The sequence below is a fragment of the Notolepis coatsorum genome (genome assembly GCF_963971535.1).
Source record: "Notolepis coatsorum genome assembly, chromosome: 6".
In the NCBI taxonomy this organism is placed as follows: Eukaryota; Metazoa; Chordata; class Actinopteri; order Aulopiformes; family Paralepididae; genus Notolepis; species Notolepis coatsorum.
Window position 1 is genome coordinate 133,512,655 of NC_140170.1, and position 25,045 is coordinate 133,537,699.

The 25,045-nt window shown below is 47.6% G+C and overlaps 1 protein-coding gene across 1 annotated transcript in view; it reads left to right on the plus strand.

Moving 5' to 3' along the window:
- LOC311230238 (receptor-type tyrosine-protein phosphatase gamma-like) overlaps nt 1-25,045 on the plus strand; it is a 667,161-nt gene that overhangs the window by 501,558 nt on the left and 140,558 nt on the right. The window contains exon 6 of the mRNA XM_084316451.1: nt 14,957-15,023. Coding sequence (XP_084172577.1) covers nt 14,957-15,023 — 67 coding nt within the window. The remainder of the gene's footprint in view (nt 1-14,956; nt 15,024-25,045) is intronic.

The window sequence follows — 25,045 nt, forward strand, 5'->3', positions numbered from 1 at the left end:
TCAGACAATGAGGTACAAAACTTTAAAGTAGGGCGCAAATGCAAATGAGGTATTAGATTAGATTAGATTCACTTTATTGTCATTACACAGTACAAGACAGTGCAACGAGATTGTGTACGTCCAACCAGGATGTGACAATCAAGAGTCAGTTGCAATATAAGACACATATAAATAAAACTGTACAGTAAGGTGCAATGGTTAGCACAATGTGCAATGGTGAGAATAAAAAATAATAATTAAAAGAATCATTAAAAGAAAGTCTACATAAGCTATGGCTATATACACAAGTATACAGTGAGGTGCAGTGGGCTAAGTAGAGTTTTGATTCGGAAGTCTGACAGCTGAGGGGAAGAAACTATTCGTGGTCCTGTTGGTTTCGCCTGGGAGGCTGCGGTAGCGTGCCCCAGAGCGAGTACCCTGCAGACGGGTGAACAGTCCATGGTTGGGGTGAGAAGCGTCTGATGATGTTGTCAGATTGTTGCTGACTAGTCTCACCATGGTGGTGTCGTCTGCAAAACTTGACAATGGTGTTTGAGCCATGCACCAGTTTGCAGTCGTGGGTGAAGAGGGAGTAGAGAAGAGGGCTCAGCATGCAGCCTTGTGGTACACCAGTGTTCAGGATGAGAGTGGAGGACTTCAGGCTGTCCAGTCTGACATGCTGAGGTCTGTCGGTCAGGAAGTCCAGTATCCAGTTGTAGAGGGAGGGGTCGATGCCAAGGTCATGGAGCTTGGTGATCAGCTTGGAGGGGATGATGGTGTTAAACACCGAGCTGAAATCAATGAACAGAAGTCACACGTACATGTCCTTCTGGTCCAGATGGAGGAGGGCAGGGTGTAGTGCTGCGGAGATGGCGCCGTCCGTACTCCTGTTCTGGCGGTAGGCAAACTGGTAGGGGTCAAGTGAGGGTGGTAGGCAGGATTTAAGGTGAGCCAGGACTAGCCTCTCGAAGCACTTCATGATGGTGGAGGTGAGTGCTACGGGTCGGTATCATTGAGGCTCTCTGGGGAGGCGTGTTTAGGGACAGGAATGATGGAGGTGACTTTGAAGCATGTGAGAACTTTTGCCTGGGCCAGGGACAGATTGAAAATCTCAGTCAGAACCCCCGTCAGCTGCCCGACACAGACACTGAGTACCCGCCCGGGGATCCCATCGGGTCCGGCAGCTTTTCGTGCGTTGGCTTTGCACAGTTCCGAACACGTCAGGTATGAATGTAGTGCAAATCTCTTTAATAAATAGATCAATATAATGTAGTGTTAAAGTGTCTAAAGTAAGTGTTAATAAGTCAGGAGCAGATGTAGTGTGTCCTGTCACACGCCCAGGTCAGGCCAGACCTGGGAGAGTCAGCACCACAGACATGAGGTGAACAATGGTCTCCTACCACCCTCTGGTGGTCACCCGCAGACGGTGCGGTCCAGTACATTGGACATGCTGACTAATGTTTTAACTTTAATTAATAGTGTGATTAATGTGGTGTCCTGGTGTGTGCTGTCCTTGACTTTCCCTTCCCTGGTGTGATGTGGTTCACTGTTTTGGTTTTGTGTTATGAGTTGCTTTAGTGTTTAGTTGTGTTGTTTGTTTCTATGTTTAGACTGGGCTGCCAGGTGTTAGTAGGGGTATTTAAGTGTGTGTCTCCCTCTCCTCGTCGTGGTGACATACATCCAGTTTCCCCCCGTTCCTGTCCACGTCGTGTTGCTCTGCCTTTATTCTAGTAAGTGTTAGTGCTTTGTTGTTTTGTATTGTGAAGTGTTGTAAGTAGTGTCAGTATGTTATTTGTATTGCACTTGGTTCACAAGTAAAACTTCCCTTCTCCAAGCATCGATCCTCGTCTCTGCCTCCGTTCCCTCTCTGCAAACTGTGTTCTAAACCTTCATTTAGCAACCCCATCGTAACAGTGTCCAGTGTCTTGGGAAGTGAGGAGCAGATGTAGTGTGTCCAGTGTCTTGGGCAGTGAGGAGCAGATGTTGTGTCCAGTGTCCTGGGCAGTGAGGAGCAGATGTAGTGTGTCCAGTGTCCTGGGCAGTGAGGATCAGATGTAGTGTGTCCAGTGTCCTGGGCAGTGAGGAGCAGATGTTGTGTCCAGTGTCCTGGGCAGTGAGCAGCAGATGTTGTGTCCAGTGTCCTGGGCAGTGAGCAGCAGATGTTGTGTCCAGTGTCCTGGGCAGTGAGGAGCAGATGTTGTGTCCAGTGTCATGGGCAGTGAGGAGCAGATGTAGTGTGTCCAGTGTCCTGGGCAGTGAGGAGCAGATGTAGTGTCCAGTCTCCTGGGCAGTGAGGAGCAGATGTAGTGTGTCCAGTGTACTGCAGTAAGGAGCAGATGTAGTCAATCAATCAATCAAATGTATTTGTATAGCACATTTAGACATGACACAACCAAAGTGCTTCACAGTGAGTTGCATAGCTAAAAAAAGAAAAGAAATTGCTCCTATGGTATAAAATAAACAGAAAATATAAACAACCAACGGACAGACAAAGAACCAGAACAACACATCAAAACAAACAAGGCAAGAGTCAGAGTGAGTCAGGGAAGGCTAAGGAGTATAGATGAGTTTTGAGTTTAGATTTAAAAGACTCAATGGAGGGGGCAGATTTGATTGACATGGGGATGCTGTTCCAGAGGTCAGGGGCTGCGACAGCAAAAGCACACCCCCCCTAGACTTGAAATTGAGACCCGGCCGATCTGAGGGCCCTGACATTGGTATAGGGGGTGAGGAGGTCTGCTAGGTAAACAGGGGCCTTACCATTTAGGGCTTTATAAAGTAGTGTGTCCAGTGTGCTGGGCAGTGAGGAGCAGATGTAGTCCTTGACCAGCCTTTCAAAGCACTTCATCACCACAAATGTGAGCGCTAGTGGACGACCGCCAGGGGGCTCTCGCCATCTCTGCTCTCTAGCGCCAGCTTTCCATTGCCTATTTTCGCGATGCATCACAATGTTTGCAGAGCTATATCTACAGTATATTCTATAATATAGCTATGGAGAAAATAGTCCAGCTCATTTGCCAGACACTATTTGTAGTCCAACATATAAAAAGGTGTTTGTTTGAACATCGCCCATTTCTGAAATAATCCAGTCTTTTTACATAGATTGCGAGATAGGATGCGTTATGTGCAATAAGCCTGAATCGTTCTGGTTGATTTCACATTCCTTTGCCGGAAGGTAATCCAAAAAGAATAATTCCAATGATCCCATCGGCGATCACGATTACAAGTTTATATGTAATTACACATGTTTACGGGACACTATAGGTTTTGAGGCGATTGGATCTGCTAGCGATTGCTTTGGAAGAGCTCCTCCCCCACAGAGCCAGCCTCGATGCCTCGGTGCATTCATTGACAATACTGCTGCCTTTCTATCCGAGTTCAAAAGGTAGACGATACTGCCATCAGCATTGCAATTCCTGCCACGGTGATTCAGAGAGCTCCGGCCGGGTCTGTAGAGCGGGGATCAAAGGAAAAAGATCAAACGATCTAATAACGAGTATACTCGTTATTGGCAAGAGAAGGGGTCCTAGGACCGAGCCCTGGGGGACACCCGTCCGCAGGAGGGTGGGTGGCCGACAGGATCCCTCTCCATGACACTTGGTAGGAGTGGTCATTGAGGTATGATGTCAGCCATGTCAGCGCAGAGCCAGCCACTCCCATTCCTGCGAGGGCCGCGAGGAGGATCTGATGGTTGACTGTGTCGAAGGCTGCAGATAGATCTAGGAGAATCAGGACAGAGGAGAGGCCTTTCGCTTTTGCTAAGTGAAGTGCCTCTGTGACCACAATGAGGGCCGTTTCTGAGGAGTGGCCAGTCCGGAAGCCAGACTGATTAGGGTCTAGGAGGTCATTCTGTAAGAGATAAGCAGTAAGTTGGTTGGATACAGCACGTTCAAGTGTTTTAGAAAGGAAGGAGAGAAGGGAGACAGGACGATAGTTGCCTATGACGGTGGGGTTCAGGGTTGGTTTTTTTATGAGCGGCGTGACTCTGGCTTGTTTTAGGGAGGTGGGGACCATCCCCGAGTTGAGTGAGGAGTTGCAGTTAGGAATGGGAGGATGTCTGGTGCTATGGTCTGGAGAAGTGGGGAGGGTAGCTGGTCCAGCTGGCATGTAGTCGGACGGTTCGACGTTACCAGTGTCAGGGTCTCGGCTTCTGTAATGGGAGAGAAAGATGACAGAGTGAAGGATGAGGTTCTCGATTCAGTATTTGGAATGGGTGGGGGTTGGGAGAAGGAGCTGCGGATGTTCTCCACTTTTTCCTCAAAGAAGATCGCAAAGTCTTCGGCAGAGAAAGATGAGGGAGGAGGGGGTGGGGGGGGGAGTGAGGAGGGAGGACATGGTAGCATGCAGTTTGTGAAGGTTCTTGGCAGAGGCCTCGATCCTATGGTGAAAGAAAGAAGCTTTGGCATTAGTAATGGTTTTGGAGAATGTTAACAAGAGGTTGTGATATATGTCGATGTCAGCAGTGAGGCGTGACTTTCTATACTTCCTCTCAGCCGCTCTCAGGACCTGTCTTTGCTGTACTCTGTCATCTACTCTAAGCCATCCTAGGTTGTTAAAGTGGGCAGGGGTGAGGTGGGTTCTAGGAGTAAGGTCAAGCAGTAGTCTGACCAGTTTGTTTTGTGATGTTTGTAATTTTGTTTTTAGTGCCTTTGAGGTGCTTTGGTACCATGAGGTGCAAGCATAGTCGTAGTTGTTGTTGTTACCATTTCTAGTTTGAAATCGTCTTTGCGGACCCCTAGGTTATTGTAGTAGGCTATGATGTGTTCTACCCCAAAATGCCCTGAGTGGGAGGGTAGTTTTTTTACCAGTGTTGTGGCTATGTTTGTGAAGAAAATGTTTAAGTAATTGGCCACATCCAGCTGGTCTGTGATGAGCGTGTTATCTGTCTTTATGTTTATGTTTGAAAATCTGGTTTTAAGTTTTTTACTGCAGCCTAGTTGATTATTGAGTAATTTCCAAAGTTCACAGGGTTTCTTTTTGTTTTCCTCAGTTTTGTCATTGATGAAATTCTTGTTTGCAGTTTTGATCATGGAGTTTACGTCATTTCTTAGTCTGTTTCTTTGCAGTTTGAGTTCAATATGGCTCATTTGACATCAACTATCCATCGTTCAACATGTGAAAAATTATTAATATGTTAATTAATTAATTAATACGGCATACGTTTTGGAGTATGTTACATATCGCTGCTGTCGGGACAAAACCTCATAACTCCAATTTTTGAATTTTTTTTATTATTATATAAATCAACTCCGTAGATCATCCTCCATATGTGTGTGTGGGTTTTACAAAGTTTGAACAAAGGGAAAGCATTAAACCGATCATCTGTCTAAACCTCCTAACTCTATTCACCCTCAAATCTGTGTTTTTTTCATCTGCTGAAAAGTTGGGTTTTTGGAGTTATGAGGTTTTGTCCCGACAGCAGCGATATGATCGTTGCGATGGATGTGAAATCATGGTTGGATCAAAGTAGGATTGATGTCATATAGTCCTTACCTTTACTTTACTTTACTTTACCTCTATATTTACATGCACTCATACATTCACTTTTTTTTGCTACTGTCTACATTGTATATAGTCCTGTATACTGTCCATAGGTTACTTTATGTTTATAGTGTACTTTATGTTTATATTAGATCTTGTTCTTTATATACACCGTAGTCTTGCACATTACGAGAGGTGACAAAACTGACAATAAAGCTGACTTTGACTTTTGACTAACAAAACTAACTCACCAAAACAACTCACAAGTCCAGGGATTCACACTGGCACTGCAGTGATGAGAGCAGGAACAGTAATGGCACAATAATAAAGTACAGAATACGATTATCTTACACCTGCATTGATTTGTGCGGGGGGGGGGGGGTTACCGGTTACACGAACGGCTACTTGCATTTTTTTTATTGTTATTATTCGTTTTCAATCTAAACCCATTTGGGATTGTTTTCCCCTTTTCAAATTTGGACCAAGTGGTATTGTCTAGTGCCGAGCAGCGGAGATAACAGCAGCGTGTGGAACTGATCTGATCCGTAGCGTGTGCGTTTATCCCTTGCCTGGTTTCATCCCGCCAGGCTCGTGAAACGGACCCTCCGCGCGCGACAGCGTTGGTCCTTGTTGTAATTTCGCCTGGATGTACAGGATGCGGTGTCACTCGCGGCCAGATACTAGTAACGTTACGCGACGCATAGAGGTTCTTCATTGGCTGGGGGGGGAGTGGGCGTTAGCGCGGATGACAACCAATAATGCAGGACATGGTCTCAATTTGCGTGACGCGTGAAAAGAGACAGAAATGCTGTACAATCACGCGCAATGCGTGACGTCTGGCCACCCTAACTAGGAGGTATCCCAAAAAGAATATTCCAATTGTCTGATCGCGATTTTCTGTATTGGTGTCCATCATGTCCCCCACATAATCCAGCACAACACATGCATCAGGGGCATTGGACGTGTTTCAATGTGATCGGGTGAACCGCTAGACTCGCCTGACCCAAAATACTGCGCCCGGAGGGAATTAAATGTAACACCGGGTGTGAAAAAAAGGTTTCAAAGGGTGGGCGATACTACCACCTAGCAGGATGCGGCCAGTATTGCACTCTAGCGATTTCAGAATGATTCCCTATGGTAACCCAGAGGTCTGTGTGCCTGAAATTAATTTAAAAAAATCGAATAAAAGAAATAACGATCCAAAAACGTATATATACGGTTGGCGAGCAAACACGTATACGTGATTGGCCGGGAATGAGTTAAGGACCTGCCCAGCAATATTGTCTGGTCCTTCTCATGTCATGCTTAAAAAGAGTAAAAGGTCTCCCCTCGCTGAGGCTTTGCTTGCTGGCTGCTGCTAGTATCTGGGGGGGGGGGGGGGGGTGCCACGGGAAAGAAAAAGAGAGAGGGAGTGCTTGTACAGTACATGAAATGGAGATTAAACAAAAATATATGTATTTATTTTTGTTTGGTGATATTGGCTTTGGACTTTCATGTCATTTAATGAATTGAACTGAACTGAACTGAATTGATCTGTATTTCTACACACATACCGTAAAAGTGTGTGTCTGTGCTCGAACGTGTGTGTTGATGCTTTAGCGTCTGTCTGTCTGTCTGTCTGTCTGTCTGTCTGTCTGTCTGTCTGTCTGTCTGTCTGTCTGTCTGTCTGTCTGTCTGTCTGTCTGTCTGTCTGTCTGTCTGTCTGTCTGTCTGTCTGTCTGTCTGACTGACTGACTGACTGACTGACTGAACAAAGCAATGTAGTAGGAGGTGGAGATATGGAAAAAACCTAAACTTAGAAAATATGTTGTAATTAAAAATGAGTATTTTACTGAACCTTATGTAATGTTAAACTTAAAGAGAAGACGGAGGTCTCTGTGTGCCCAGTTGAGGTCTGGCACCCTGCCATTGGCTGTGGAAGTGGGTAGATTCCAAGGTAAACCTGAGGAGGAGCGGTTGTGTGTTCTATGTGATCTGGGAGTGGTGGAGGATGAATATCACTTTGTTCTTTATTGCCCTTTGTACACCCCTTTGAGGAGGGCTTTATTTGAGAAAATTCTAATTGTAAATCCGGATTAGTTTTGGCAGTCTGAGAGTTGTATGTTGAGTTTTTTTTTTCTGGAGGACATCTTCAGTTTTGCAGGATTTTTGGAGAAAGCATGGCACTTGAGACAAAACACACTATATCCTATATAATTGCATATGAATTCCTCTTGTTTCTTTGTTTACATACATTGCGTACAGCTTGTGTTATATTACGTTTTATTGTATTTTCTTTTTCTTGTGGCCATCTGGGTCTATATGTAATTTGTCAAGTATATTATTATATACTTATTGTTTATGTGTCTTGTAAGCCCATATGGCTCAAATCAAATCAAGTAGGAAGGCTTATATTTGCCTACCCTTTTTACATTACATTATTAATTAATAAGAAAAACTAAAAACATAATTCAGTACATCATTTTGCAAAAAGATTCATGTTACGGAAGTTTCATAGTTATGGTGTACAGTTATATATAGTAATATACAAAACGTATACACATTTACATTTAGTCACGGTTGTAATATACAGTTATATATATTATAATAAAATATAATTAGAATTATAAGAAAGTTTTATATTTATGTATCACCTTATATTTGAACATGTTCTTAAATGTATTAATCTAACTACACATTTGAACCAAATTAACCATCTCGTTTTCAAGGAGGTCCTTAACACAAATATACGTAAGCAAAGTAACACAAATACACTCATGTACACACAGACAAAGCTCTCCCAGGCCTATAGCCACTCCCACACCCACTGATTCCCCTAAAAATGCCAAAATACATACAGTGAGTAAATCTACAAATACTCATACAAAGCTACATGTATATACATACATTTACTTGCACCTACACAAGTATTCCCATATCTCAAGTATCTCAAGTGTTTCGTATTAATACTCAATATTACCTCTCTGCTCTCCCCCTCCTCCTCTTTCAGTCCCTCAACCCTCTCCTCTATTCTAATTTCTCGGCCTCTATTATTCTGTCCTCCTCTTCTCTTCTCTAGTTGCTGCTTTGCTCTGTTTCATACACAGGCACACACACGCGCACATGCACACACGCACGCACGCATGCACGCGCACACACACACACACACACACACACACACACACACACACACACACGCGCGAACACACGTGGACTTGAAGCCACTCTCTTGTGGTTGTCGGTCACTAGTGATCACAGTGCTTTTAAATGTACAGTATACCCTCCAGCCTCCAGTCTTCTCCACATACTGTAGAAAGGCTGTATGACCAAAACAATGAGGTTTTATGTCTGACAAGCTGTTTCACTCAAGCACATGCTCTCTCTCTCTCTCTCGCTCTCTCTCTCTCTCTCTCTCTCTCTCTCTCTCTCTCTCTCTATCTCTCTCTCTCTCTCTCTCTCTCTCTCTCTATCTGTCTCTCTCTCTATCTCTCTCTCTCTCTCTAACAAACGGGTAGCCTCACCACTTGGGTATCTCTTGAATCTTTTTTATTTAAAATTATGGTGATCATAGGCGGCTGGGTGGCGTAGCGGAGATTGCGCTCGTCACCAATGCAAGAGACTCCGGTCTCGACTCCCCGAGTCAGCATTGCCTGCGGCTTGGGCCAGTCGTCATACTATCTCAATTGGCAGAGGTAGCGGGTGGAAAGTCGATGGGTGGGGATTGGACGTTGTGGACAGCGACTCCTACAGGTCGGTTGGGTGACGCCTGTACAGCAGAGACAGGAAGTATCGGGGGCAGCGTGAGCCTCCCACACGTTACTCCTCGCCACATAGAGTCCTTGTTATGGTTTGTAACCGACCCCAATCGCACAACACAAGACAGGTATGAGAGTAAGCCAAGAACTGGGCATTTATTGTATACAACAGAAAACGGCACTGTCCCTTTAAGGGAGAACACAAAATACTGGAAAACAAGAAATGGGAAAATAGGCACAGTGCCTTTAAGAGGCGAGCTGGCTAAGGGGAAGGCTAAGGGAACAGGGCCAGGGCAAGGGAACAGGACAGGAACAGGGAGGACTAGGAGGACTGGAAGGGATGACTAGGAGGACTAGGAGGACTGGACAGGGAGGACTAGGAGGACTAGGGAGGGGAAACAGGGACAGAGGCCCGCGGAGGCGGGCTGGGGACAGGGAGGACTAGGAGGACTAGAAGGACTGGACAGGGGAGGACTAGGAGGACTAGAAGGACTGGACAGGGAGGGCGAGGAGGACTAGACGGACTGGACGGACTGGACAGGGAGGACTAGGAGGACTAGAGAGGGGAAACAGGGACAGAGGCCCGCGGAGGCGGGCTGGGGACAGGGATAGAGAAAACAGGGTAAGGCCTTGGAACAGGGCGAGGGCTGGAGCTGCTTACAGGGCGCAGGCTAGACGTCTGGAGGAGAGCGCGCCGGCTCGGAGAGCGCATCCGGCGCGGAGGTCTGAGTGGTGCGCGTCTGCTTGGAGTACGCGCCGGTACGGAGAGCGCATCTGGCGCGGAGGTCTGAGTGGTGCGCGTCTGCTTGGAGTACGCGCCGGTACGGAGAGCGCATCTGGCGCGGAGGTCTGAGTGGAGCGCGTCTGCTTGGAGTACGCGCCGGTACGGAGAGCGCATCTGGCGCGGAGGTCTGAGTGGTGCGCGTCTGCTTGGAGTACGCGCCGGTACGGAGAGCGCATCTGGCGCGGAGGTCTGAGTGGTGCGCGTCTGCTGCGCGGAGGTCTGAGTGGTGCGCGTCTGCTGCGCGGAGGTCTGAAGTGGAACACTGGAATACCTCCCGTAGAGGATTAGAGAGCGCAGAACAGTGTCTCCCTCCAGGCAAACGGCGACAGGTGGCGAAGGCTTGAGCGCATCTGGCGCGGAGGTCTGGAGTGGAACACTGGAATACCTCCCGTAGAGGATTAGAGAGCGCAGTACAATGTCTCCCTCCAGGCAAACGGCGACAGGTGGCCAAAGCTTGCACCTCGTCTCACGCCGGAGATAAAACGGCATACAGACAGAAAACAGAAACTCCCGTAGGAGCCTACAGACAGAGAACCTCCCGAAGGAGTTTGGTGATAGAGATATGATACGGAACGACCCGACCGGGACTGAGGGGAAGAGCGAGGTATTTAAAGCCCCACAGGGGCGCTAATTAGAATACACATCAGGTGCGTGATGGTAATTGATACTTGAACTAGAAGAGTGTGTTCGGCAAGAACCAATCAAACAGATACTGACAGATAGTCCAAGGGTGTGGCTGCTGAAGAGCAGGCGACAGTAAATGAACGCGAGGGTGGGGGCTGGAGAAGTGAGGAGACAGGGAATTAAAGTACAGGGAACAGGAATTAAAGGTCCAGGGAAGAGGCGAACCTCACAGTACTCCCCCCTCCACGGGAGCCACCGGGCGACCCAAAAACACAGACAGAGGGGCAGGGGAAAAAACAAGGCAACAAAACAAAAGGTACTGGGCCATACTAGCAGGGGAAGCTACAACAAAAACGGGGCTAGCAAAGGGGCAGGGTAGCCGAGGGGTAACTAGAGGAGCTGAGGGGTAACAGCCAGGGCACCGATAGCTACAGGGCCTATGCTAGCTGTACTGCTACATTAACATAGAGGCTGCGCCAGCTGCCGGAGCTAGACTAGCAGACAGGGCTGGAACAGGGGCACTGGAGAGGGGAACAGGGAAGGGGCTAGCAGAGGGAAAGGGTAGCTGCCAGGGCACTGATAGCTACAGGGCCTATGCTAGCTGTACCGCCACATTAACATAGAGGCTGCGCTAGCTGCCGGAGCTAGGCTGGCAGACAGGGCTGGACCAGCATGAGAGAACAAGCTAGCTGGAAGGACAGTCCTAGCTGTGGGGAACTGACCTTGCTAGCTGAAGGGGCAGTCCTAGCAGTGGGGAAAACTGACCTTGCTAGCTGAAGGGGCAGTCCTAGCAGTGAGAGAAAACTGACCTTGCTAGCTGAAGGGGCAGTCCTAGCAGTGGGGAAACTGACCTTGCTAGCTGAAGGGGCAGTCCTAGCAGTGGGAGCAAACTGACCTTGCTAGCTGAAGGGGCAGTCCTAGCAGTGGGAGAAAACTGACCTTGCTAGCTGAAGGGGCAGTCCTAGCAGTGGGAGAAAACTGACCTTGCTAGCTGAAGGGGCAGTCCTAGCAGTGGGGCAAACTGACCTTGCTAGCTGAAGGGGCAGTCCTAGCAGTGAGAGAAAACTGACCTTGCTAGCTGAAGGGGCAGTCCTAGCAGTGGGGAAACTGACCTTGCTAGCTGAAGGGGCAGTCCTAGCAGTGGGAAGGCTACACAAAAAGTGGAGGCCATGCAGAGGGACCGGGTTAGCTGCCTGGGCATGGCTAGCTACAGGGCCTATGCCAGCAGCAAGGGCTGCATTAACATAGAGGCTGTGCTAGCAGCCGGGGCTAAGCTAGCAGACTGGGGCCATGCAGAGGGACCGGGTTAGCTGCCTGGGCAAGGCTAGCTACAGGGCCTATGCTTGCAGCAAGGGCTGCATTAACATAGAGGCTGTGCTAGCAGCCGGGGCTAAGCTAGCAGACTGGGGCCATGCTGGTAGTAGAGGCCTAACAAGCTGCAGGGGAGCTAACGAGGCTAACAGGGAAGCAAACAGGGGAGTCAACAGGCTAACAGGGGAGCTAACAGGGGAGACTAACAAGCTAACAGGGGAGCTAACAGGGCTACAAAAAAAAAAGGCAAACTCAACATACACCGTCTGTGCTGGCTGGGGTCGTCGACGGGTCGGGTCGTACTGTTATGGTTTGTAACCGACCCCAATCGCACAACACAAGACAGGTATGAGAGTAAGCCAAGAACTGGGCATTTATTGTATACAACAGAAAACGGCACTGTCCCTTTAAGGGAGAACACAAAATACTGGAAAACAAGAAATGGGAAAATAGGCACAGTGCCTTTAAGAGGCGAGCTGGCTAAGGGGAAGGCTAAGGGAACAGGGCCAGGGCAAGGGAACAGGACAGGAACAGGGAGGACTAGGAGGACTGGAAGGGATGACTAGGAGGACTAGGAGGACTGGACAGGGAGGACTAGGAGGACTAGGGAGGGGAAACAGGGACAGAGGCCCGCGGAGGCGGGCTGGGGACAGGGAGGACTAGGAGGACTAGAAGGACTGGACAGGGGAGGGCTAGGAGGACTAGAAGGACTGGACAGGGAGGGGGCGAGGAGGACTAGACGGACTGGACGGACTGGACAGGGAGGACTAGGAGGACTAGAGAGGGGAAACAGGGACAGAGGCCCGCGGAGGCGGGCTGGGGACAGGGATAGAGAAAACAGGGTAAGGCCTTGGAACAGGGCGAGGGCTGGAGCTGCTTACAGGGCGCAGGCTAGACGTCTGGAGGAGAGCGCGCCGGCTCGGAGAGCGCATCCGGCGCGGAGGTCTGAGTGGTGCGCGTCTGCTTGGAGTACGCGCCGGTACGGAGAGCGCATCTGGCGCGGAGGTCTGAGTGGTGCGCGTCTGCTTGGAGTACGCGCCGGTATGGAGAGCGCATCTGGCGCGGAGGTCTGAGTGGTGCGCGTCTGCTTGGAGTACGCGCCGGTACGGAGAGCGCATCTGACGCGGAGGTCTAAGTGGTGCGCGTCTGCTTGGAGTACGCGCCGGTACGGAGAGCGCATCTGGCGCGGAGGTCTGAGTGGTGCGCGTCTGCTGCGCGGAGGTCTGAGTGGTGCGCGTCTGCTGCGCGGAGGTCTGAAGTGGAACACTGGAATACCTCCCGTAGAGGATTAGAGAGCGCAGAACAGTGTCTCCCTCCAGGCAAACGGCGACAGGTGGCGAAGGCTTGAGCGCATCTGGCGCGGAGGTCTGGAGTGGAACACTGGAATACCTCCCGTAGAGGATTAGAGAGCGCAGTACAATGTCTCCCTCCAGGCAAACGGCGACAGGTGGCCAAAGCTTGCACCTCGTCTCACGCCGGAGATAAAACGGCATACAGACAGAAAACAGAAACTCCCGTAGGAGCCTACAGACAGAGAACCTCCCGAAGGAGTTTGGTGATAGAGATATGATACGGAACGACCCGACCGGGACTGAGGGGAAGAGCGAGGTATTTAAAGCCCCACAGGGGCGCTAATTAGAATACACATCAGGTGCGTGATGGTAATTGATACTTGAACTAGAAGAGTGTGTTCGGCAAGAACCAATCAAACAGATACTGACAGATAGTCCAAGGGTGTGGCTGCTGAAGAGCAGGCGACAGTAAATGAACGCGAGGGTGGGGGCTGGAGAAGTGAGGAGACAGGGAATTAAAGTACAGGGAACAGGAATTAAAGGTCCAGGGAAGAGGCGAACCTCACAGTCCTGGTGAAAAGATGCGACAGGCTGCCTCCTCGTGTACCGGAGGGGACACGTGATGCAAGTCTTCTATCCTCACTACAGCCGACCAGTGGGAGGCATAGTCTAGCAACGTTCAAGACAGGGGAGGGGAGAATTGAAGGGGAGAATTGGCTATACGAAATTGGGATGGGAGAAAAATAGAAAATAAGGAGAAAAAGTGGATCCAAAAAAAAATTATGGTGATCATTTTCTTCTACCTTTTCTTTATGAATACCATACAAACTTGGTGAATGGCTTCTCTTGTTCTATCAGAGAACTGTTGTTACTCCACAACTCATCTCTCTGACCTGCCTCTGAAAACCAGCATCTCAGATCAAACTGTCAGTCAGATGTACTGGTGAGCAACACCAGTGCCCCCCCCCCACGGAACTGTGCTTTCACCCTTCCTGTTCACATGCAATTTGAAATATGAATATAGAATAGAATATCAGGCCTATAAATATAAAGTCATACATCTATGGATTGGGCCAAATCTCCTCTTTCCAATGGCAGAGTTAAATCTGGATTTAGTACCACCAGGCACCTGTTACAGGCCAGCAAAGACTGTGAATGAAATCTAGTGTAAGTACAGTTACTTTCGTATTATGTCCATAGCTCCACCATTTTTACGACAATTTTTTTTTCTAGAATCTGATGTTACAGAAAGGTAAAGAAACAATATACGTTGTATTTTATGGCAATAACGTTCAGGTTTGTTCGACCAATGAGATATAATCACGATTTTCATGTCAATATATCTTTTTCACGTCATGCAGCTTTGACTGTGGCTGGTGTGAGCTGGGTAGTGTAGTTTTATTAAATGTCAACGTCCATCGAAAGCCCTGGGTCACCTCTTTCATGAGTGCTTCTTCGTCTCGCGTCTAAATCGTCAGTTGTCTGGTGCAATACGCAGAGATTTCTATAAGCTCATATTCCACTTAAAATCATTGGTAAACAAATGTAGTGCTGAAGATATACACTTTGACTGCTGTTTTGATAGGGTTCGGGTCTTTACTTTTGGCTACATTTGAAAAAGAAATGCAACATTACTTGATACAGACTGTATTGATCTATTTATGATGTGAAATAAATCTCGTACTGATACCGGGCCGATCGGCTTAAAAGGTTAAGGTATACTATCTTTTCTTTGTTTCTTTGTTCCTTAGGTTGGTGGGAAAGACAACCCAGCTGTTGACCCCATCATCCATGGTCTGAGAGGTGTGGTCCATCATGGTGAGTGCCACTCGTACACACCATCAATTCACTCAGGGCTAGGAGGTATGCTGAATAGGAAGGTATTCCATCTTCCATCCATTTTTACAATAACGTATAATATATACAGGCATCCATTTTTTTTATAAAATAATATAAACAGTACAGGAATATAAACCAAAATAGCACCATGACAATTGCATTACAAGAGAAAGACATGAAAACAATTGTCATATCACATTATAATTATTATTGTGATATGATATTTTGGGCATATTGCCCAGCCCTAGATTCACTCGTGAAAAGAGCTCATTCAAGATCACTTTGAGATGCACACACAAGCAGATTTTAGGCAAATTTCCTCACTAGACTGAATGTGAAGATTAGCATAGCAAATTAGCACTGATGACCCATTTTAACTGTGAGCCATGGTGCCAGTGGGGTGATGGTAATAGCCTGCTTAGCATAGCAGCTTCTTATACATCCAATCAATCTTGTGGGCCACACTGTACTGGAGTACGGAGAGGAAAACCTGGTCTGAATGGGATTGTATCAGTTGGTGTTCACTTTTAAGTGCAGGTTAGATTTCGTTGTTGCTTCAGTATGAAAAAGCAAAAACCCTTTGCATCATGTAGTGTTTGATGTCGTTTTATGTTTTAAAATGGAATAAAAAACAACAAATTAGCAGGGGGTTCATATATTTTCTTGCCACTGTATGCCATTTATTTACAAACTGTTTGCTCACAAATATTATTAGTGTATCCCGGTCATGATCCAAACATTTACCCTGAAGCAATATTCTGCCTTGTCACGACCACATGACTTCTCTTGCAATAACAAAGAAAAGGCCTCACAGTGAAATATTGAGAGCCCCAGCATATGACAAATGAAACATTGATAAAATCCCACCAGCTCGACCGTCCAAACACCACTCTAGCTCTATAATTCATCAAACACAACGACCACACACAGTTCAAGCAAGGCCTCCACGAGCATCCATTTATCCCACGGGGTAGGTGTTATGTCTGCTAGTGGGAGGCTATGAAGCAACAGGCGGTTAGATTTCTCTCTTTCTCTGGACTGTCTGGCGGACATGCACCACGGGTCTCACTCGCTGTCTTTGTAGCTCACGCCTTGTTGCATTTTACATTAAACGCTTGCTGGAACAAATGCCCTCTGACTAGCCAGCTAAGCTTTCCCCTTTGGCTCCTGTGAAATCAGCCTTGTAAAGACCTGTAAGACCCTGTAAAAGGCTGATTCTGATTTACATGCTGGACTCTGGAAAAGGAATGGAGTTGTGGGGGTGTGAAGGGTTTGAGGGCACAACTTAGAGGCTATTTAATAATTCAATTCAAACCTTTATTTATTCTCGAAAGGACAATTGAGGTCACCCTCATTTTCAATGTCGTCAAGACTTTACACACATTTCAATGCATACATTTATAGTGCTAATTTTTTTTTTACTAATTAATCAAAAAAAATCTGTAATTAATCTAGATGAATCTAGATAACAAATCGCATATTTCAATTTCATTTTTCTACTTAAGACCGAAACTTGTAACAGATATTTACTTGAGTAAAATCATGGAATTAATGTAGAATCAACACAAAGAAAGCATATTCAAAGACTATTTTAATAGCTTTCTCTGATCTTTGAATACAGTTTCTCTCCTGTGAAATACAAATGTTCAAGACAAAACCATATTACACACTGATCCATATTTAATATATGACACATCTCTCTCTCTCTCTCTCTCTCTCTCTCTCTCTCTCTCTCTCTCTCTCTCTCTCTCTCTCTCTCTCTCTCTCTCTCTCTCTCACCTCTCAACCCTGCTCCTCTCTCTCAAAGACGGATGTGCTTTGGTTTAGAGGATGATAATGTCTTGTATGAACTACCAGTAATATAAATCATATTAACAACAAAAATGTGTTCCATCTTCATGTCAGAACACACACAGAACAGGGGGAGAGGGAGTGAGAACACACACACACACACACACACACACACACACACACACACACACACACACACACACACACACACACACACACACCAAATTACTGCAGAGTCCACTTACAGGTTTAGTTATCCGCCCACGAGCACCACACTCCAGCAGCGTAGATTGGCGAGGCCCTGTGGAGGTGTTTTGCTTTGAGATGATACGCCAAAGACGTACTACTTCTATTTGCTATTTAATATTTAATTTTTTTTTACTAGTATCCTTATGCTGGCCCGCCTGGCATTTTCATCCGGCTCGCTGCCTCACCGAGGAGCAATTCAACTGGCCTGTGATGGAAATGAAGTGCACCTCGCGCAAATGTCCCGACCGGAAAACGTAGAGCATTATCTGCACCGGCATCATGTTTTTTTTTTTTATCTACTTTTTCTCCCCATTTTCCCCCAATTTCGTATTGTCCAATTATACCCTCCCCTGTCTCGAACGTTGTTAGGCCATGCCTCCCACAGGTCGGCTGCAATGTGGACCAAGCCTTGCATCACGTGTCCCCTCCGGTACACGAGGAGGCAGCCGTCGCATCTTTTCACCTGCACAGCGCAATCTCTCAGCGGCGAGGGTCTGCGTGGGAGGGACACGCCGCCCCCGTCGCTTCCTGATTCTACTGCGCAGGCGCACCAACCGACCTGTAGGAGTTGCTGTCCACAACATCCGATCCCCACCCACCAGCTTCCCACCCCCTAATACTGCCAATTGTATTAGTATGAACAACCAGCCAAGCTGGTAGCAACGCCGAGAGCTGGGCTCGAACCCAGCATCTCCTGCGTTTGTGGCGAGCGCCTTGCCCACTGCGCCACCTAGCCGCCCCCCCGGCATCGTGTTTTTGTAGTTGAATACGGCTTTGCAAAGTGCGCAAATTACTTTACATTTCTGGCAACTTTTTAAAGTGAAACGTTCTGCCTAAATGTCCGCCTTTGTCCATCTTCACGCGTGACTGTCCAGGCGGCTCGCTTCATCTAGTTTGGCTGCACACGTTATGGGTCAGCCGCGACAGGAAGTAAACAAAACTGTGTTAACAGCGTTATATTTTTTGTAACGTGTTATATAATTAAAATGAATCTCCAAAGTTAAAGTGTTAATTTTGACAGCACTATATATAATGTGAATAACTATCTAGGTATTAACTCTATGACAGAATAAAAACAATGCATAAATTGCAGACATAAGAATAGGTATAAAAGACATTAAACGTAGTGCAACGTAAATGTGCAGACATAAGAATAGGCATAAAATAAGTACAATGTTGCTCAAAGGCATGTAAATGCAAGAGACCAGCACCCAACTCCACGAAAGGTCCGGGAAAGGCCCAGCCGAAGCCATAGGCTCCAACCAAACACCCCCCCCAGAGCCGAACACCAGCCTCTCGCACGTGCCCTGACGGACCCCAGCCAGCCCCCACCACTGAACTCTCCCAACCCACGACCTCCCCACCACAACCCCCACAGCACCCCAAAGCGTCTCAAAGGTCCCAGTGCCATCCCAGACCACCCAGAACGCCACACGCCCCCCCATCCAACCACCACCATGTCCATCCACCTACATAGAACCCACCGATCCCCTCACAACGACAAGGCCACCAGGACCAAAGGCAACAAGCGGCCCACAGAAATCCAAGTTCACTCAAACTACCCGCATCCCCCCCCAACCACGACACGCCCCACCAGAAACTGCATCCCAGATGAAGATAAACAAAGTCCAATGTGCAAAACACCTGAAAGACTATATACTGTCAAAAACGGTTACAGAGAAAACCAATCCACTTGCTCATATAAGATGCCGTGGTGTGTATCGTATCTGTCACCAGTGATGAATCTAAGAGCAAAATGATAAGCAGAATCTAGTGGTTTAAGAGTCGAAGGGGCAGCATTTCTGTAAATCACTTCTCCATAATCCAAGACAAATATAAAGATTTCTTCATTAACCCTTTTCATTGGGAAACAAGATCTATTCCTGTACAGGAAACCAATTTTTTGCCTCAATGTAGTAGGATGAGTGGAAAAATGTGTGAGCTTGTGACCGGGAGGTCACTGCTTCAGATCCCTGAATTGGCTGAAAAAACCTGCCCTCCCTTGACATCTACCACTGAAATGCCCTTGAGCAAGGCACTTAACTTTCAACCTCTCCAGTGGAACTGCTCAGTAGCCATGTGGAGCTGCTACTGGCTATGTATATAACCCTCTGCCCCTTCCCCCCTCATATGACCCTCAGATCCTTGCTGTAAACAATAGCATGTTCTTATTAGTCAATTTGATTCGTTAAGGGGATAAAAGCTAAATCGTCAACACCATCCACATAATCAGTCATCTGCCTCTGTGAGCAATCACTGACTGCTCTAGTAGGCTCCCTCCTCCACGTCATTGCATGTCTTTGATGCAGTGAGTGAGCACCCAGCACTATGCCGGACCTGTTGGAGGGGGCACCCAGTGCTATGCCGGACTTGTTGTACCGAGAGCTTTATTGTCACCTCTCGTAATGTGCAAGACATACAGAGAAATTTAATTGCATTTCCCCCTTCCCACAGTGTATATAACAAGATCTAATATAAACATAAAGTAACATATAGTACACTATAAACATAAAGTAACATATGGACAGTATACAGGACTATATACAATGTAGACAGTAGCTAAAAAAGTGAATGTATGAGTGAATGTAAATAGAGGTAAACGAGAACTTAGTGCAACACTTTTAGCAGCAGTGGTACATAGTAAGTATGAATAATAAATAATGGCAGTAAATACAATAATACAATCATGGCAGTAAAGTGGCAGTGAGATGATGGATATGGCAGTAAACTAATATGATGTACACTAAATAAATAAACTAATTAATGGCAGTAAAGTAAAGTGGCAGTGTGTATCTGTGTGTGTGACACACACACAGACACACACTGCCACTTTACTTTGTGTGTCAGTGGGGGTTAGTCCAGAGTCTGTGGGGGGCAGAGTAAGAGAGGAGTCCAGATTGTGTGTGTGTGTGTGTGTGTGTGTGTGTGTGTGTGTGTGTGTGTGTGTGTGTGTGTGTGTGTGTGTGTGTGTGTGTGTGTGTGTGTGTGTGTGTGTGTGTGTGTGTGTGTGTGTGTGTGTGTGTGTGTGTGTGTGTGTGTGTGTGTGTGTGTGTGTGTGTGTGTGTGTGTGTGTGTGTGTGTGTGTGTGTGTGTGTGTGTGTGTGTGTCAGTGAGGGGGGGGGGGGGTTCTTAGTCTAGGTTCTGTGGTGGCAGAGTAAGAGAGGAGGGAAGAGCTGGGAGAGAGTTGAGCTTCCTGACAGCCTGGTGTATGAAGTCTTTTAGTCTGCTGGTCCTGGCTCGGAGGCTCCTCATTCTCCTCCCGGAGGGCGGGAGAGTGAAAAAGCGTTGTGAGGGTGGTCATTATGCATAGTCTGGGTGGTCATTATGTGTGTGTGTGTGTGTGTGTGTGTGTGTGTGTGTGTGTGTGTGTGTGTGTGTGTGTGAGTGTGTGTGTGTGTGTGTGTGTGTGTGTGTGTGTGTGTGTGTGTTGTGTGTGTGTGTGTGTGGTGCGTGCGTGCGTGCGTGCGTGCGTGTGATAATACTGGGGGTCCAGACCTATAATCATAAGTGATTGTAAGTCTGGGTGGTCATTTTATTTATTTTGAGTACTTAACACCCATTAGAGACAAAAGGAAATAAAATACAAATTAATTAGGCTTGTGGTCATTTTAATGAGGACAGTGGTGGATGAGCCTTGAAGGAGGCGACAGGGACAGTCCACCAAAAAAAGGGGGGGGGGCTGCACTGGGGGGGGGGGGTCCCACATTGTCCCTCACAAACATACCCTTTGTCCCACATTTGGTTTATTGGGATCTGGTCACCCTAATCACCGTAGAGTCGAGGTGAGTAGGTACCATGCAGTGGAAATGCGCCATTGGAAGGGGCACCCAGTGCTATGCCGGGCCTGTTATGAGTGAGCACCCAGCGTTATGCAAGTCCTGTTGTGAAATGATGCAGGGATGGAGAATTGGAGATGGAAGAGGGAGAGGGAGAGAACACGTGTGACAGGAGAGTGTCAGCAGAGGAGAGGAAGAGCGTTCTGTGAAGAAGGATCAGGAAAGCGAGAGAGGATGGGAGGGAGGGAGGGCCATGGGAAGGGAATATTCTGGGGGAGGAGACGGAAGAGAAAGTACTAATGAAGGGAACGTGAAGGAGATGAGAGGAGGTGTGTGTATGGGGAGGTATTTGATTCACCAGCGGGGGGAAGCATGCGGTGAGGAGAAAAGACAACAGCGGGGGAAAGCACACGTGTGTGTATGTTGTCAGTATGAGCCAACGGGTCTGAAGATATGCTTGATATGCTGATGCGTGCGATGGGGCGGGTGGTTTGAGGAGGGAGGATAGTAGTAGTGGGGGGGGGGGGGGGGGGGACAGCACTGTCTTTATCAGAGACAGATATGACCGTGGGGGCCCCAGTCCTCCCTGCCTCTCTCTCTCCGGCTTTCCTTTCCCATTCAACCATCCCACTGACAGCCCCTGTATCCCGCTGTCTCCCCACCGGAAACACAAACACACACACCCACCCACACACACACACACACACACACACACACACACACACACACACACACACACACACACACACACACACACACACACACACACACACACACACACACACACACACACACACACACACACACACACACACACACACACACGCGCACACACAGACACACACACACACACACACACACTCAACACAGACAAACAAACAACTCTTTCAGAAGAAGAGAGAAGATTTGCTGGGATAAGACAGCTGAAAAGCCTCTTTCTCTTTCCATTGGCGCCCTGTGCATCCCGGAGTGCCAGTGATGGGCCTCGGACTTGTAAAATTAGCACAGGCTGCTGGAGCCAGAGACCACATGGCTGGTATTTTAAGCACAGAGGAGTCTGCTTGTCAACATGAGAGCTGTTAGCTCATCACCGTAGGTTACGTATTGGACTGTTAAAGGTATTCTGTAATGTCGTCAGAAAGCGACCTCTGGGTAAAAGATGGAAAAGCATTGTACTGCGATTTGTTTATAGTTTGTTTGTGTGGGTTGGAGGAGGGGTTGCTGCTACTGCTGGCCACACCTCAGGCTTTACCAAGAGATTTTCTGGAGAAGTTCACAGTATAATAAGTTACTAAACTCCAACCCACACGTCAGACCAAAACTAAAAAGTACAACAAAGCGCAATACAAGCTTTTGCCTAGAGGTCGCTGTTTGACGGCATTACAGATTATACCTTTAATATTTCAGCAAGGGCTGGGACACTTAGCACAAAGTAATTTATTGGGAAAGGACTATGGTGTGTGTGTATGTGCGTGTGTGTGTGTGTGTGTGTGTGTGTGTGTGTGTGCTTTTACAGTCAAGGATGTACAGTACATTTTCTAAATGTAACTAGCATAGTGCCTCTTTTAAAACATGCCGTTCAGAATGGGCTTATAGCTTGGCCCCCGGTATGGCTGCTTGCAGTGTTTCTCAAGCACTGCTCATTCAACCAACTTCACACGTTGACACAGTGCTCCCTTGGGCCCTCAGCAATAGACCGTCCAAGTGTGAGGTAGATCGGATGAACGGTTCTCGGGAAAGACAGTCATACAGATAGAGAGAGACTCTGTCCATTTTATTTAGATGGATTGCATATTATTGATTCCCTGCTTAAGATGTTCATCAGTGAAATTGGTTAAATAGCCTAGACAATTTCTTCCAATTTAGAGTAATAGCATTATTTGCATCTGTTATCAACCAGTACTTCAAGATGTGTGTGTAATCTGGCACACAATTTTGTTCATGAGTCCATCTCTACCTACCAGCACTGGAAACATACGGTTATCCTATAACCATAGTTATATGAGTAATAGCGAGTGCTCTGCGCCTAGTGGAACATATCCCATATCAGCCTAGATACTGAATACATTTCTCCACATGTACCTGTACACACACATCCGCCTGGCCACACCCCCATCCGCTCCTCTACATAAGCAGGGTTGTGGCCATACTAACAGCTCCTTCCCAAGTCTTTCACCACCGAAGGCAAAGACCACGGGGTCCTCAGTGAGTCCAGCGCAGAACGTTCGGTATTACTCATATAACTATGATTATAGGATAACCGTATGTTATATTATGTCATAGCTTACGCTCTGCGCCTAGTGGAACACAGGAGCTGAGCAGAGCGGAAGCTCGACAAATGTACCCGCTGAGGCACCCCACAACCATCAGAACCGGGGAGGACCCGAGCCCCCGGACCCCCCTAGTGGAGGACGGGAGGGAATCGGATCCGACTGCGCAACGAGGGTTTAGCAACTCAACGCACAGGGTGAGCAGACCGTGGGACTTACCTTCCCACAGAAGAACCCACGACTACACAGGCACGCAACCCACATGCCACTAGGGACGAACGGGAAGAAAAAACCTGTTACAACTCCTAACATCACGGGGTCAAGGTCAAGAACCCAACCCCGTGGCAAGGCTGTAGCAGCGGAGTGCTTTGAGTGTGCTTTCAGAAGCTAGTAAAGGGCTACAGCAATTTGCATACCGCCCCAACAGGTCCACGGAGGACGCCATAGCCCATGTGCTGCACACAGCAGCATCACACCTGGACAAGAGGCAGGGGAACTATGTGAGAATGCTATTCATCGACTACAGCTCGGCATTCAATACCATAGTCCCCTCCATACTCATAGCCAAGTTCAGGGACCTGGGCTTGAACTATGACCTCTGCCAGTGGGTCCTGGACTTCCTGACGGGCAGACCCCAGGTGGTGAGAGCAGGCAACTGCACCTCCTCATCCATCACCCTCAACATAGGGGCCCCCCAGGGCTGTGTTCTGAGTCCCCTCCTCTACTTCCTGTACACACACGACTGTGTGGCTCAGCAGAGTAGCAATACAATCATCAAATTTGCTGACGACACAGTGGTGGTGGGCCTGATCTCTGCCAACGACGAGAGGGCCTACCTGGAAGAGGTCAAGGTCCTGGCGGGATGGTGCCTGGAAAACAGCCTCTCCCTGAACGTCAGCAAAACAAAGGAGATGATTGTGGACTTCAGGAGGTCGGGGGTCAAGGACTACAGCCCCCTCAGCATCGACGGGGCACCGGTTGAGAGAGTCAACAGCTTTAAGTACCTCGGAGCCTACATATCCGAGGACTTGACATGGACCACACACATTGACAGTGTTGTGAAGAAGGCACGACAACGCCTCTACTTCCTCAGGCGCCTAAGGAAGTTCCAAGTCAGTCAGAAGATCCTTAGGAACTTCTACTCATGTACAATAGAGAGCATCCTGACCGGCAACATCACCTCCTGGTTTGGGAATAGCACTGCACAAGACCGAAGCAGACTACAAAGAGTGACACGTTCAGCCGAACGCACAATTGGAGGGGGGCTCCCCACCCTCCAGAACATTTACAACAAGCGTTGCAGGGGCAAGGCTAAGAGAATCATTAAAGACTCCAGTCACCCGAACAACTGCCTCTTTGAACTGCTGCGGTCAGGCAAGCGATACCGGAGTCTCAAGGCGAGCACAGAAAGACTCAGAAGAAGCTTCTATCCCCAGGCCATCAGGCTGCTAAACGAACAATGAACACTACACAACAACAACCATCAAACGCACATAGCACACACATCCACACGCACACACTCACTTTAAACAAACACACTGTAGCACCCACCCCACACACTTTATAGCACACACTCACTTTAAACAAACACACTGTAGCACCCACTCCCCACACTTTATATTTATTGATGAAGGATTGCACTACAACTCGTACACCTTACTGTAAATTGTACCTAAATTGTACCTCATCCCATTTCTGCTTTGCACTATATAGTACTGTACATTAGTACACTGCATAGTATTGTATATTATATGGTAACTCAGTTACGTCTATTCTGCATCGAACATTGTACATATGTCTATACTGAACACTGTGACCTCATTTTCTACTTTTCTACTTCTAAATTACATGCTATACGGTTTGGTGCAAACAGCGGTGCCGCTAGCTCAACGGCTAGTGACGTCACTGGCGCGCC